The sequence below is a fragment of the Cucumis sativus genome, chromosome 1 (assembly GCF_000004075.3).
Source record: "Cucumis sativus cultivar 9930 chromosome 1, Cucumber_9930_V3, whole genome shotgun sequence".
Lineage (NCBI taxonomy): Eukaryota > Viridiplantae > Streptophyta > Magnoliopsida > Cucurbitales > Cucurbitaceae > Cucumis > Cucumis sativus.
Window position 1 is genome coordinate 27,096,597 of NC_026655.2, and position 14,985 is coordinate 27,111,581.

The window sequence follows — 14,985 nt, forward strand, 5'->3', positions numbered from 1 at the left end:
TTTTTACAATTACTTGTAAATTCATTTTACTAAATTACAAGTCAAGTCTTCCAAAAAAAAAATTTATAGATGCATCACTAACAAACATTCTTCATATTTAACATAAGAATTTAAAAAAAAAAAAAAAAAAGATGGGTTTGAGTTTTTTTTTTTTTTTTTTTTTTGTAATATAAAGTTCATCCATAATAATAAAAAAATTTGTCTTATTACATATATATTGAAAAAGAAATAGTAAGAAGAGAAATACAATGTACATAATTAATAGTTACTTATTTATAACTTTTACAAACCCTTGAAATTACTTAAATATGTTAATCTTACTGAATAAAACTTTAAGAAAAAAAGAAAAACTTCTACATACTTCACTATTGTACCTGAAATTTCACAAAATAATACACATTGGGTTTGAGTAGTTTTTCTTAAATATGAAGTTCTTCCATTAGAAATTTACAATGGTAATTAACCATAACATGATGATAATTATGATAATTGGAACCTTTTCAAATATACAATATATGACCCCAAAAAAAGAAGCCAAAAAAGGTCAGAAATGCACTGACAATGGCATCCTACAAGTTAAGACATATATAGATAGAAACAAAGTTATACTCATAATGCATCCCTTTGTAATTTTATATATATATATATATATGTATATATTGTTATTATTTTAGAATGTCTCAATTTTAGTCCATGTTTTTTCAAAAAAAAAATCTTAAATTTAATGGTTGTTAGCTTGTTTATTGTTTAACTTTTCAAATCATTTTTTCCTTTGTTATTTATTAATACTTTTTACTATAAGTTTTGGAAATATTGAAGTTCTTTACACGGAAAAATATTATTTCTTTACCCTAATTTGATAAAAATATTAACTTCGACAGAGATTAAATTTAAGATTTTTTTGAAGCACTTTGCAAAATGGTATTTTAAACTGAAAAGAAAAAAAAAGTAATTTACTTGAGAACTTACAAATGAATTAAGGGAAAATTCAATTAGTAAGAAAGAAGAAATAAAGTAGAAGCAACAAAATGGCAACACTCCAAGGAAACAGAAGCAAAAGCAGAAGAAACCCAACTCCCCATGGGAATCCCACAGCTGAATGGTTGTTGTTATATCCTCCGTCGCGGCCGAGAGATAGCCAGTGAACGGCAACAACCAAAAGCAACGGCGAAACAACGACGAGCCTCTGAAATACCTCTGATGCCGAGGCAACGGCGGCATCGTACACGGCATAAGCCAAGAATCCAAAGATTATAAGAGCAATGGTTGCAAGAAGCCATTGGTCTGAAAAGCTCAAGCTTGAAGAGTTTCTACAAGTAGCCATAAGAATAGAGAGAGGGGGAGAAAAAAAGTGAAAAGGGTGTTGTTGTTTTGGTGTTTGTGTTTAGGAGTGGGAAATGATTTGTAGTTAAAAAGAAGTGAAATGTGAAGAAATACAAAAATGGGGTTTTCTAGTTTTGGCTTTATATTGTGGTCTTTACTCATACTATTGGGTTTAGAAGATAAATAATTGACTGTCCCATTGCTGCCACAATCATACAAACCCTTAAAATTACATACAACACCCTCAACAACTCTAGTGTCTGCCTTTCAATTATGTTTTTTAACTTTTAAAAAGTATCTTTGTAGAGTTTTTAATTTTTTTTATTAAAATATGATGAAAGGTGACGTGTTGGTTAACGAGAAAAGAAATTAAAAGGCATGTGTGATATTGTTTTCAATAATGCCATTTATGTAAATCGATAAAAACCGATGATGTGAAAATTTTTATTGTTAAAATGCCTTGAATCTAATATTAGGTGCTCCGAATTACTAAGTATTGAGCCTTTGATGGTTTGTATTAATATATAATATTATAAATTATTCTCTTTAATAATAATTTGTTTTTCATTTGTCCATGGTTAGTAATTGTAGCTAACAAGCTGTTAGTTCCACGACTCGAGTTTAAGAGGGAGATTACATGTGAAAAGAGGAATTATGAAGACATGAGATATTGGTAAAAAACACTTTAAAAGAATTGAAAATTACTATATATACCAACAAGAGCGGTGTATCTTCATTTTCATTAATTCAATCATAAGAACTTTAAAGTTAAGTATGCTAAATTTACCTAGATGCATTTAAGTGAGAACAAAGCATGTTGAAAGAATTCATGTTTGAATAACTTTCACTTTTAGAAGTATTCGAAACAAGCAAGAATGAAGTTGTTAAGTCACAGATGGGAGTGTCGAGGTCATCAAGTGTCAAATCCTATACTTACAGTGTTATAGTTAGTAAATCAGAACCACATAAGTCTATATGTTGATTCTATGTTGTTTATACCATATTGCTAATCGATTTTAGTTATATGAACAATTTTCGTTGTCAAATCAATTTATATCCTTTTAATAAAAGAAAAAATTGGAATGAATTGCAAGGTTGATTGGTATCTTTAGAATAGAAAGTTGATGAGTAAAAAATAAAAATCTTCAAAGTTTGAGGAGATGATTGAAAGTTTAGGGATGTTTTAGTGTAATTGAAGCTCACAAAAACAAGAAATATGAGAGCAAATAATTGCACCAACTGTCTAAATAGTCCCCAAAATGGATCCAAACTTACACACCCTTTGCTTATAAACCTATAGAGAGAAATAGCTTTGAAGTTAAGAACCACAAGGACACTTTATTAAAATGCTTTACTCTTCTCGCATTTCTATTTGCTTACTTCAAAGGAAATGAAAATACCAAATTAAGAAATCAATATGAAAACAATTTGAAATATAACTCATCATCTCAAATATATATATAATAAAAATTAAAAACACAATGAGATTTATGTTGTTTTTTTTAGAATTCGTACTAGCCAACCAATATAGACATGACTCAATTAACATAATGTATAAACATTCAATCAATTTTGAATTCCCTACATATGATGATGGAAAAAATGAAAAGGAAAACGTTGAATAACAAATACGTAGATCTCAACGTATTAAACAATTATTGTTGTTTTTAAATATGTGTGATTAGGTTACACCTATCCAAAATCAAGGTGATGCATTTAAAGTCTCAATTAAAACTTGTTAAAAGCAAATAACAAAAATCCAGACTTACTTTGTATAATTTAGCTTTTAATTTAGACTATTCTCTAAGATCTCGATGATTTCCTTAATGAACGTAATAAATACAAAAATTAATCTACTTCCCATGCTTAAAAGAAGAGTTAACTCAATGTGTAATAATTTTCTATGAAGTTCATACAAGTGTGTGTTTGAGGTGTATAATCAAGTTGATTGAGGTCAAAAGTATCTAGCACCATTTTTGTAATCTAAAAGACTTTGATATTTTTGTTGGCTATTTTTGTTTGTTGAACTTTTCTTGGACATTCAACTAAGATACCAATTTACAAACTTTACACATACTTGACAATTATGTGCATGCAACTTTTGTAATTGAGCTACGCAAAATACTTGGTCACCTTTCATTACAACAACAAAACTGCAATGTTAGGTACTTTACATTCAATTAGGCCTTCATATGTTAGAATTAAGAAATTCTTATTCAAAGAAACATCTCTTTTTAAATAGAAAAACAAATAACCTTAAATACCTTAGCAACTTAGATCAAAGTACATGAAGATAAGGAGATATTTCTTGCTTTCGTTCTTTACAAAGCTTAGCATCTAACCTAACTCTCTAGATCAGTAGCACATGTCTAAATGCCAACAAAAACTTAACTAAACTAACACGTGAGTGTACTTAAGAACCAAAAAGTTTCATGCTCAAATCTCTCCAACTATAATTTGCACTACAAGAAATAGCATATGTCTAAATTAATTAAGTAAAAATTTCAAATTTTGTATTTAAAAATATTTTCACCAACCAAGTTTTTTTTGTTTCAAGAATAGAGTCAACTAAGTTAGTCATTGGGAATGATCAACTAAGTCAAGTTAGTCATTGGATCAACTAAGTCAAGTTAGTCATTGTGAATGATCAATTAAAATAGTGATTAGAATTCACCAAAAAAGTGGTACTCATTAGAGCTGGTCGCTAGATGTGACTCTTGCCAGAAGTGGTACTCATAGAATGTGATCGTTAGTGTTTGTCAACAATGGTTGTTTCCAAACTTAGTCATCAACAATGACTGATGTGTAGAATCATTGCAAACATTGGAGGTGAGGAGATTTAGGTCGATTTAGTAATTTCATCAACAACGGTGCCTCCTAGATTTAGTTGGGTTGAGTTGATAAAAACTAACCACCCAACTTAGTGAACAGAACAGCCAAGCATTCTTAAGATACTAGTAAAGAAAATGGCAAATTTTCAACTCGTTGGATTAAAAGATCATACACAATTCTTTGTCAAAAACCTTTTTAGTTCAATTATAAATAAAGAAAATTAAACTTCTAACCACTGGTTAGTTGAACATATACCTAAACTAGTTAAAGAATGTGACCCGATTGACTTGTAACTTATTTTGCTTCAAAATTCAAACCATTGAATCAAAATTGGGTATATTTCTAGAGAACCTTAAGACAACTTGTATATATAGCCAGAACAATATTGGGAAATAAGAGTGTACCAAAATGTTAAAGTAGAAAAACAACATAAAAAATAGAAACTATCTGACTTTTTGCCAAACTGTGTTCATTTTACATGGTTCACATCTTAATATCAAAAACTGCATTAGAAAAAAAAATTACAACGATCTCAAGAACTTAATAAAATAATAACAAGAGATTCTAATTACTGGATGAGCATATATCATTACTAAAATCAAAAATCACAATCGATTCAATGCGGAAATCTAATTCAAGTTACAGAATAGGCACTGAATATGACAGATTAGTGTAGTATAATAAATGTCACATAGCCATGTAATTGGTTGTGATATAAATATCAAGGCTATCTCTTCGTTGTACATTTCAACGATACAACAATGAGATAGAGCGAATAATCCAACATGTTAAGTCAGCATACAAAATAATTTTATATAAGATCTTTTGAAAGAATTGCCTCTTCAAGCAACTTCTTCAGATGATTTAGAAGAACGTCGTTTGAGAATGTTGGGAAATCTTTTGGGTAGACTACATACAGGCGTGTCTCCCGCTAAACCTTGAAACGCCATGCCTAAGGAATATCCTAAAGCTCGAGCAACCGGTACCGCAACTGCATTTCCTACTTGTATGTACCTGTTACATGACCAGTTCTTATATTGTTCGTGTTTTGGAATAGGTACTTTGATCACTAATCTTCAAAAGAACATAGTATATTATTCTGGGGATTCACTCACTAGAACAAGAAAAATGACTATGTTCAATGGTGGTCAGTCAAAAAATTGTTTTCTAAGGGACACGAAGCAAGTTTTTCTAAAACAAGAAACAGATTATTGATAAATGAAAACATATAAAACAAGATGGATAAAATGCAAATAAAATACGCAGAAAAGGGGGAAAATAAAACAAACAGGCTCGCCGAAAGGGCATACTAACCAAAAACTCCAAAACAGCAGACTAGTCCACAAAGCAAGTTATTGCAAAGGTCAACCAAAAGCCTCAAGAAATATTTGCTTTAATTGAATTGGTAAAGCAATATATATTATGTTTCAGATGGTGGAATTAAGTCCTTCCTTAAATGCAAAGTTTCTAAAACATACCTTTCTTTCACAGGCCCAAAGAGCTTATAATAATCTGGAAAGCCTTGAAGTCTTGCATTTTCTCGAATCGTCATTACTCTATCTTGCTCTGGATGTGTAATTGCCTGTACGTATCAGTGGACAACACAGAAATGAGTTGGTTGAAGGCTGGTTTATACTGGAAAATTAAGTAATTTCTCCTACGCAAAAGATATAAAAAGGCATACAAGTAGAGTTATAACCTGGTTGTGAGGCTCTGCCCGAGTAACAACTGTAGGCACTGTCTCGTCCCACCATAAACGAGCAAATGGCCTTTTTATCATTTCGTAAAAATGGGAAATATAAGTAAGGAACAGGGAAGTAAAATGTATAAAAAGGAGAACGAATCAAAATCAATGCTTACTTTGATGATGATCCATTCACAAAACTCATGGCATAATCAGGAACCTGCAATTGCAGTGGCGTAAGATATAATAGGACTAGGAATGGAAAGAAACCAAAAATGCTCCCAGGAACTTTTAAGCCAAAGTTCATACTGAAATGGATACAAATGAAGTAAATAGAGATCCATGCAATGATGAAAATTGCAATGGTCGTATCTCAAGTGTTGGATGTCAATTGATATTTCAGAAAAAATAACAATAGACCACCACAACAGAAACATGTAAATTTGTTTAAATTGATGAATGAAACCTTATTGTTTTTACATTTAAAAGTACACAATTGAAACTTGCATATTTTGCTCTATATTAATTTTAAACACATCTGAGAGACACAAGCATCTTACCAATGGCTTCCCAGATTCCAAATACACTCTCTTAACATCAGGATCCCATTCAACTCTTTTATCAGGGCGAACACGAACACCAGATAAATCTCTAAAGTTTGCTCCCTATGGAAAACATAGGGGTTAGTGACTGAATTTTAAAAACTAAAAAAGTCCATCAAACACATTAACATTCAAGAAAACCTTTCGCTTTGGAATCTGACAAACACGTTGGTAGTCATCTGTATTTAGTTCAAGTGGCCGATGATCGTAAAGTGGGTGCGTAGCTGGCTTAGACATTGTAGAAGTATCAAACATTTCTGTAAATAACAATCCACCAAAGATATTATAATGGGCAGGAACATATTCAATCAAATAAATGAGAAGAAAATCCTACAGAAATAGAATAACTTGTATTAAAGACTATAACCAAGGAAACCATAACAAAAGGTTATTCAGATCCTCAACATCACTTCAAAACAAGAGATGAGGCTTCCAACAAGACACTGAAAATACTAATCCATCCAAGGCAGACAGCCAAGCACTCAAAAAAAATTCTAGAAAGGATTCTAATGGTGCCGTTTGCACCTTTTGCTTTCAAGAGAAAGGTCACATGCTTGGCAAGCCAACCTTTTTGGTGTTTTCTAGTTTACTAGCTAGATAGATAGTTCATATAATTAAATAATTAAATCAATTCTAGAAAGGATTGTAATGGTGCATTTTTTTAGCCTCATCTTTCAAGTTTCATTTTATTTCTTCTAATTAGTTTTGTAGTGTTCCTTGCTTTTGGTTGGCTTTCTTTCTGTGGGTTGCTTTTACTTCCGGTTATGAGTGAGCTGATTTTCCATTTTTTTAAAATAACACAATAGAAAGGTCCATCCAACAAATTTGGGTATGAAGATTTGGACACTCTACCTAAAAGAATAGAGTGTATATGTTAGTTATCACTAAGTTGGGCTCATGTTAGACCTTTCTCGATTGACCACTCTACCACTGCCATTAATAACATTACTCTCACAATTAAAATATTGTTGATGTCACTCTCTTCTTGTTTGACCTTGCTTCTACAGGTATTGCTTTCACATTTCACTCTCTACCCTCACAGCCTCAGCCTCACTTTCTCCCCAGCCTCCCCTCTCTCACTCACTCTCTTTTCCAACTTGTCACTGCTGCTTGATAACAAAAATAATATTTTCAAGAATATAATACACATATATATCCCAAACCATCTAGGAAACTGACTGGTAGTCTGGTTCAACTTTTAAATCCAAAACAGTTCTCAATTTAGAAGATTCTAAAACAAGATGGTTGAGTTCAATCATTGATTTCAGCAAAAAGATCAAACTGAACCAAATTGTTCATAACCTTGTCATAAATCACAAGTTGCACAAGAGACATGAACTTTGCATTCAATAAATCTAAGATACATATCAAAAGATACTTGGGGAAGAAATAAGTAGCTAACCTTCCCTTGGTGATCTAATTAAATGCTGAAACTCAGTCTTGGGAGGTTCATGGTAAGGCATTTCATCTCGCCGTTCATCATTTTCAACCTGCATATAGCAAAGCAAACAAAAAAGAATATAAGCACAAAATTTATAACTGAAAACCAATCTGATAAGACATGTATAACATACAGCAGGAAGATCAGAAATTGCATCTTCCAAAAGAAGCTTCTTTTCCAAATGAACGTCTTTATGTCCTTCCTCGTAAGCAACAACATTCATCTGCATTATTATCATATGTTCTCGTTAGATAAAATAAGAAACGAACAATAATGCCTCATTAACTATCCCATACCTCAAATTCAGTAGGAATTACACCCCTCACTACAACATCGTGAGTTGGAAGAGGATACTGTGGAAGCTTCTGAAAAAAGGGGAAATTAATGTTATTACAAGTTCCACAAGGTCCCCAATACAAAAATCAAAGTTCTTATGAATCAACCTCTGTTGGTTGGGCACCCCACATAAACATTCGCATACGAAATTGTGGAAGACCATATGCACCTGCTGCCATCATTCCCATTCGAACTTGATAATTCATTGATATTAAACGACCAAGAGCATATCGTCCCAAAAATCCATTGGCAAACTTTACTATATCAACTACATTCTCCATCAAAACATATTTAGGCCTGAGATACTCCACTAAGTCCATATAGACAACAAGCTGTTTGTTTTTCTCATCTTCCAGTGGATTTTCTTTGTTCCTAAAGCGATTGAAACCACTAATGCCCTGGCAGGGAGGCCCTCCACATATAACATCAACATCACCCTATCAACCCAAAAGTTCTAATTAGACCAACATTGAAAAAAGAGGACAAGTAATGAAAAATTCAGCAAAATACTTAACTTACCGGCAAAGGTAAGATCTTTGATTTGTAACCACTTGTCACAAAATCTTTTAACTTTTCCTTGCAGTTGCTGTTCAATAGAATGTAACATATAACTCATTCAAATGCTTGATCATACACACATAGATCATAAAATTATAACAGGCAAGACAAATACACTAGAATATGTACCTCAACCCGTCAATTGGCTCCCATGTGTCTTCATCAGAGCCATAACCCTTCCAACGAACCTACATTTAAATAAAAATAACTAAAATAATTTAAGGGGTAATTTTATTTTTAAAAATCAATAATAAATAAATAAAGAGGAAGAAAATGCGTCAGGATTATGTATTTAACTCATATCAGCTACAACTTGACCGTTTGAAACCATGCCACACAGCTAGAACTCACTCGATGCTTCTAGAAAATGCAAGAGCATGCTAATGCTATCTTTCCACCTTCCCTTCCATCTTTCCATTTTATGCTTCTTCTCTTCCATTCTTCTTCCTTTTCTTCTTTCAACTCTTCCTATTGTGGGTGAAGAAAAGTGGCATGTTTCCATTAAAACGTTCAAAATCCACAAATAGTGAACACCCTTGACCCTTGACCCTATTGAAGATGTTCGCATAGATGCACACATGCAATGGTCACACACCTCATGCCACCCTCACCAAAGTCAATCATCTAAATGCAGCTTGAAAACATTGATCATAGCTTTTTCCAGTCGGATGCACAATGTGCAAACCTTGTTGTCCCATTTTGGTTGTTCCAAAATTTCCTAGAAATTAGCAACACCAAAATTCTCCTCCATCCATGTTTCCAATAGCATCTTCTTTAAGCCATAGCAAAATTTACTCAGCTGAGTGATACTGCTCTGAAGGATACATATTGATCAAATTGTCCAAGCATTTGTGTATTGTGATCTCTGTACATATTGATCTAAATGATCCAAGATCCTCATCTGTTCTACATTCCCAATTGCTCTCATTAAAATAAATAAAAATCACTCTTAACACATTACTTTGCTCCATATAAATATTACTTTAAAATTTACCTACATCTCCTCGTATCTTTAGAAGTTATCACGAGGTAAAATAATATAGCTAAGAACATCACTATTCTGGAACTCTATTAGGATCAGAAATAGAAAGGAAGAAAGTGATCAAATAGACAAATATTAGTTCAAAATCATATCTACATCAAACTGATTTGGCAAATTGATAATTATGATTCAAGTTCAAATACCTTAAGAAACAATCCTCGCTTTTTAGTTTCATTGGGATCACCATAACATATTGCAAGTATTTTTTCTACTTCAAACACCTCTTCATCCTCTTCAGTTTTTTCATCCTCATTTTCCTCTTCATCTTCATCAGCAAAAAGATCGATGTACTTTTGTTGAGGCTCTTTACTCTTTACCAAAGAACAATATTTGCAAAGCACTTCCCACTCTTTAACCAACGATAAAAAATCTTCTGCCATTTCATTTCTCACCTGCAATAAAGAAGCTTAGAAAGTACAAGCCCATATTATGGCAGAACATCAAGTTGAACTCAATTATAAAGTGTACCTGAGTCTCTGGATGATTGAACCTCAGACTTTCACAAGCGTATTGATTTAAATCAACGGCCCATTTCTATTAAACAAACAAAAAAAGACATTTATAAATAAATGTAACCAACCATAGGTTCCAAAAAAAGGCAAAATAAAAAAAAATAACTGATGAAATAACTTTTTGCTCAGTGGAAGTATTTATAGCAACATACTGTGACTAGGTTCACCCCAGACAAATTGCCCCCTAAACATAATCCAGTTGACATGGCACCACATCCTGAATACAAATCGAGAAGTGCAACGTCAGGCTTACAGCACTGCTGTGCTTGAGTAACATCCCCAATTTGTGAGTTCACTTCACATGCTTCATTGGTATCAACATCAGAGGAAATTGTTGATGATGTCTCACTGCCAACCTTTTTCTCACCTACAAGTTAATATGCATGTGAGAACCACAAATTCTTGAAACTTGAGTTACAATTGAAGAAAGTGTTCTCAGAAATTAATTCTTTTACAAAATTACTTGTTGGCAGTTTAACGAATGAGGAATATGGTAGCAAGTATAACATGTCACAGTAGAAGTCACAAGAAGGAAGACAATTTTTCTTCTCATCCATCTAGAAAAAAACAAACAGACAAACAAATTAGTATCACTCTAGTACGAAAAACCTGAAACATTGACTAGACGTAAATAACAAAATCATACAGTTAGAGGTATTCTAGCAATATTTAGCTTCTTAACAAGACAATCCAATGGATTATCGTCCCGAACTTCTGAAAAAAATACACGCTTGTCATTGATGAGATGAGCGTGGTCTTTCACAACCTAACATGTAATAAACGAAAATATAGCGTCAGCTAATTATCTAAACACATTTATGACTAAAACATAATAAAATTGCATAAAGATTATCTTACAGTATCTTTAGCTCTATAATACCATTGTGCAGTGAAGTAGAGTTGCCCGTCAACAGCCTCAAACATTTCAATAATTTTACATATATAATCATCCTCCTCACCTTCAGCCTAAACAAAACGCTCCATGTACAATTATAATAAGAATCTATGCAAAGAATTTAAAAAGGAATATACTACCTTACAGAAATTTTAAAACTTCCTCTAAACGTGACTGTAAACCACACCTTCACATGGGCATCATCAAGGAGATTGTATGTGATATTGTCAACTTTGGCCTGTGAGTAATGATGCAGAGCCTGGATTACCTCCTCAGAGTCATCCCTATAAGATATCAGAAACAGAAAGGCACCGAGAAGGGATAAAAAAAACTGTTAATCTTAAGAACACATTCAATTTAAGAAAGAAACCGTTCACTCCAAGAAAAATCTACACTGTCATCCGCACAACATTTCTTTCCTAGAGTATTATGCTTTCCTTGAACAATAATGAGAAGTCATTTTTTGGTAAAAGAAACATTTCATTGAACTAAAAACTATATAATTAAAGGTCATAACTCAAAAGACTTGTAAACAAGTAACATCAATCTATGATGAAAAAAAGGTTATCTCGTCCCTTCTTTGAGATAACAGAGGAACTCTACGACACACCACTTTCCCCCCACTGCCGTATCAGATATTTGACTTAAAGTAAATAATAGCATTATTAGAGATGTGCCGAGCTCTTAGAAGGAATTTAGACCTTAGCTAGGTTTATTGCCTTTCTTAGGTCATTCACCAGAAGAAAATAATAAAAATAAAAAATCAAAGAGTTGTAGTTATCCTCTCTCTGGTTCTTTTGAGTTGCTGAGCTGCAGACCTTTTCATTCTTATGAATTGTCTTTAAGTCTTGAAATCTTTTTCTTTGTATTGTCATTGTGTATTTTTTTTTTTTTCATTTCTTTTAACCAGGCTAATTTTAATTTTTGAAAAAAAAATAATAAGAACAAAACTGCACATCTGTACGTATTCGACATGCATAGAGCTTATCAGCAAGAGTTGGGATGGTTCATAAAATAAAGACAGTACCTTGATTTTTTTTCCTCAACCACGTTCTTCTTCTGAACAAACAAATAAAGAAGAAAATGAGTAATGTTGAGTAGTGTTGAGATAAGAAGAAAATGAGTAGATATGAGTAAATCTATAACCAATTCTGAATACGTTGTCCATAAACAAGCATAGTTAATAACAATATAGGTCACAAAAATCAACTAATGATCAATGTGCCAGAGAGCCTAAACAGCAAGAGCAACTACATGGACAACTTGGAGATCAATGGCACAATGAGAACTTAAGTAACACTGTATCAGCATGCACATGAAGTGTCCTCTAATATTACTAAAATTGAACCAAAAATAACATTAAGATAATGTCAACCAAATGTAATAGGATCAAGTTGTCCCATGAGTAAGTGGGAAAGTGGCCTTGCTACCACAATTCACTGAGATTCAATACTTCTTTGCTCCAATTAGTTACTTTAACAAAAAAAATCAAGTTGTCTCATGAGAATGGTAGCACACAAGCTAGCCCATACACTCATGAAAATTTTTATTTTAGAAGAAGCTCCTAATTTTTTTATTATTAGAAAAATTAATTAAGTTTACATTTTAAATTAAATAATTATTAAAAAAAAAAAAAAGTAAGAAAACCCTCCAAATAGGGTTTAACCTTCTTTCATTTGAAGCTTTACTCTCCTCTTATATCTGAGTTTCATCCAATCGATAAAATTGTTTGAAATAACAAAAATTCAGTGCATCATGAGAATTCCGACAGCAAAGAGTCTACAAAACCATGGAAGCATAGTACAAATTCACACTACAAAGACTTCAAAATTAAACACAAAACTGTTCATAAATCATAGAACCCAAAACTTTTAGCAAAACACCCACTTGAAGCTCCAACCTAATCGTAAATACAATATCCCCATACACAAATAGCCACCTCACTCCAACCCCGCTCAAGAACCAAGAATGACGAAACGAATCCACTTTCCTCTCACGTAAAACCAGCACAAACCCCCCAAATTCTTGCAGCTAAATCCCTCCAATAAACCCAACAAGCAACAGAATCTTGAAAAAACCCATCAACATGCAACAACACAAAACCCCCAATACTCAACTCAAACCCATCCACAAATAAAATCACCAAAACCCCACAAAACAAATTTCAATTCTCTTTGAAAATTCCAATCACCTTTCTCGCATAGCGAAGAGGCCACCGCACTCTGGCGTCACTATCAGGGAAATGTGGCTGTAAAAACCTAGCAGGAGCATCGTCCTCCTCAACACTCAACTCCGCCTTCACTTTCCTAGTCTTAGCCGCACTCGGTTTAGGAGAAGAACGGGAAATGGGAGTTAAATCAGCATTAAGCTCGGTTTTAAGCTTCTTCTTGGAGGAAGAAGAAGCTTCAGGATCGGGCTTAGGAGAAATGAGAGAGAGGGATTTGGAGCGGCGCCTGGAAGACATAGTGAGAGAGAGAGAGAGAGGAAAGGAACGGCCGGAAGAGAGAAAGAGCGGAAAAAATGGAGGAGAGGTAAAGAAAGAAAGGGAGAAAATGCATTTTATAGTGTCGGAGAAAATCGAAAATGGAAAATAAAATTGGGGGTAAGATTTCGAAGTTGGGCGGGAACTCAAATCTTTTTTCTTTTTCTTTTTCTTTGTTTTATTTATCTAATTATTATATTATTGTTTTTTAAATTTTATTATTTAATTATTATTCTGTACGGTCTGTATGGGTTGTGAGCCGGGTTTGGGGATTCGGGATTCAAATTTATTATTTAGTTCCAACCTAAAAATTCAACCAACATAATCCAATTTTAAATGGTTACTTAATTTTATATTTTTAAAAAGGTTTCCAAAACAAAGTTTTTTATTGTCTTTTTTTCAAATGTCTCATCCTTCCCAAAAGAAATAAAACATATACATTAATGGATAATTACGAGTCGCACAAGAGTCATTAAAAAATATATTTTCTCTCAACCCAAATCCTTGTCCATCCTACGTACCACCATGGAAGATCTACTAGTTGTTGTCTCCATTTGTGTTGTCATCGACGACCCTTCCATGCTGTTGTCAACAACGTGTTTGCCTAACTCAACCACCGCATGAATTTCTTCCTCATATCTTGCAATTGTGTGAGTTTATTTCATATATCTCACCATCGTAGTTTCTTCTTTACATCTCGTCAATATGATTTGGTTAAATTTAATGGATATGAATCTGGGAAATGACATGATGACAAGTACTTAACGAGAAGGTATTCACAGGGGAAGATGGTTGTGAATACACACAAACACACGGATGGACAAATAGGCATATTGAATTTATTTCAAATAATCCATATATACCTGACCAATCTAACTTAAGGTTGAAAATAAATGGACGACAAATCTGAATATATTATCAAATATATGATTTTCAATTACAAGCAACATAGTCTATACCATTGTTGTTTTAATGTATATTATTTTTTTAAAAAAATTATAGTTAGTATGTGATATTCTATTGTATATTATAAACTCATACAATTTACCCTACATTATACATCAATTATACAATAGAATATGTATATTGAAGGAGAAAAAAGATTATTGACCCATTTTAATTCCACAAATTTTGTTTGCTTTCTTTGAATAAGTTTATCTAATTTGTGGCATATAATATGAGGTATATATTTGCAAAATAACTAAATATACACAAGTATATATGAAAAGTTACATATAATATATAACTCAAATATAAACAAGACCGTATATTCTATTA

The 14,985-nt window shown here is 32.6% G+C and overlaps 2 protein-coding genes across 2 annotated transcripts; both read right to left on the bottom strand.

The window, feature by feature from the left end:
• Nucleotides 1–459: 459 nt before the first annotated feature.
• On the bottom strand, nucleotides 460–1,516 carry LOC105436341. Its single transcript, XM_011661795.2, has one exon. It carries the CDS (start codon nucleotides 1,322–1,324, stop codon nucleotides 989–991), a length of 336 nt encoding a protein of 111 aa, XP_011660097.1. The 5' UTR covers nucleotides 1,325–1,516; the 3' UTR covers nucleotides 460–988.
• A 3,199-nt stretch (nucleotides 1,517–4,715) lies between these two features.
• Nucleotides 4,716–13,769, bottom strand: LOC101218956 (DNA (cytosine-5)-methyltransferase CMT3). The gene is made up of 21 exons (XM_004148983.3): nucleotides 13,417–13,769; nucleotides 12,253–12,284; nucleotides 11,413–11,509; nucleotides 11,189–11,296; nucleotides 10,977–11,096; nucleotides 10,794–10,887; nucleotides 10,483–10,697; nucleotides 10,287–10,352; nucleotides 9,962–10,210; nucleotides 8,906–8,964; nucleotides 8,738–8,804; nucleotides 8,326–8,655; nucleotides 8,179–8,247; nucleotides 8,016–8,105; nucleotides 7,844–7,931; nucleotides 6,583–6,698; nucleotides 6,400–6,504; nucleotides 6,016–6,059; nucleotides 5,855–5,924; nucleotides 5,634–5,737; nucleotides 4,716–5,169 (listed from the first exon to the last, which is right to left on the bottom strand). The coding sequence occupies exons 1-21, from the start codon at nucleotides 13,687–13,689 to the stop codon at nucleotides 4,998–5,000; spliced, it is 2,568 nt and encodes an 855-aa protein (XP_004149031.1). The 5' UTR covers nucleotides 13,690–13,769; the 3' UTR covers nucleotides 4,716–4,997.
• Between the last annotated feature and the right edge of the window lie 1,216 nt (nucleotides 13,770–14,985).

Excerpts from the sequence above, each read along its gene's own strand:
- LOC105436341 (XM_011661795.2), bottom strand. The coding sequence starts at position 1,324 with ATGGCTACTTGTAGAAACTCTTCAAGCTTGAGCTTTTCAGACCAATGG.
- LOC101218956 (XM_004148983.3), bottom strand. The coding sequence starts at position 13,689 with ATGTCTTCCAGGCGCCGCTCCAAATCCCTCTCTCTCATTTCTCCTAAG. Across the intron at positions 10,888-10,976 it reads TTGCTAGAATACCTCTAACT|ATGGATGAGAAGAAAAATTG; the intron begins GTATGATTTTGT and ends GTTTTTTTCTAG. Across the intron at positions 8,656-8,737 it reads CAAAGATCTTACCTTTGCCG|GGTGATGTTGATGTTATATG; the intron begins GTAAGTTAAGTA and ends TTGGGTTGATAG.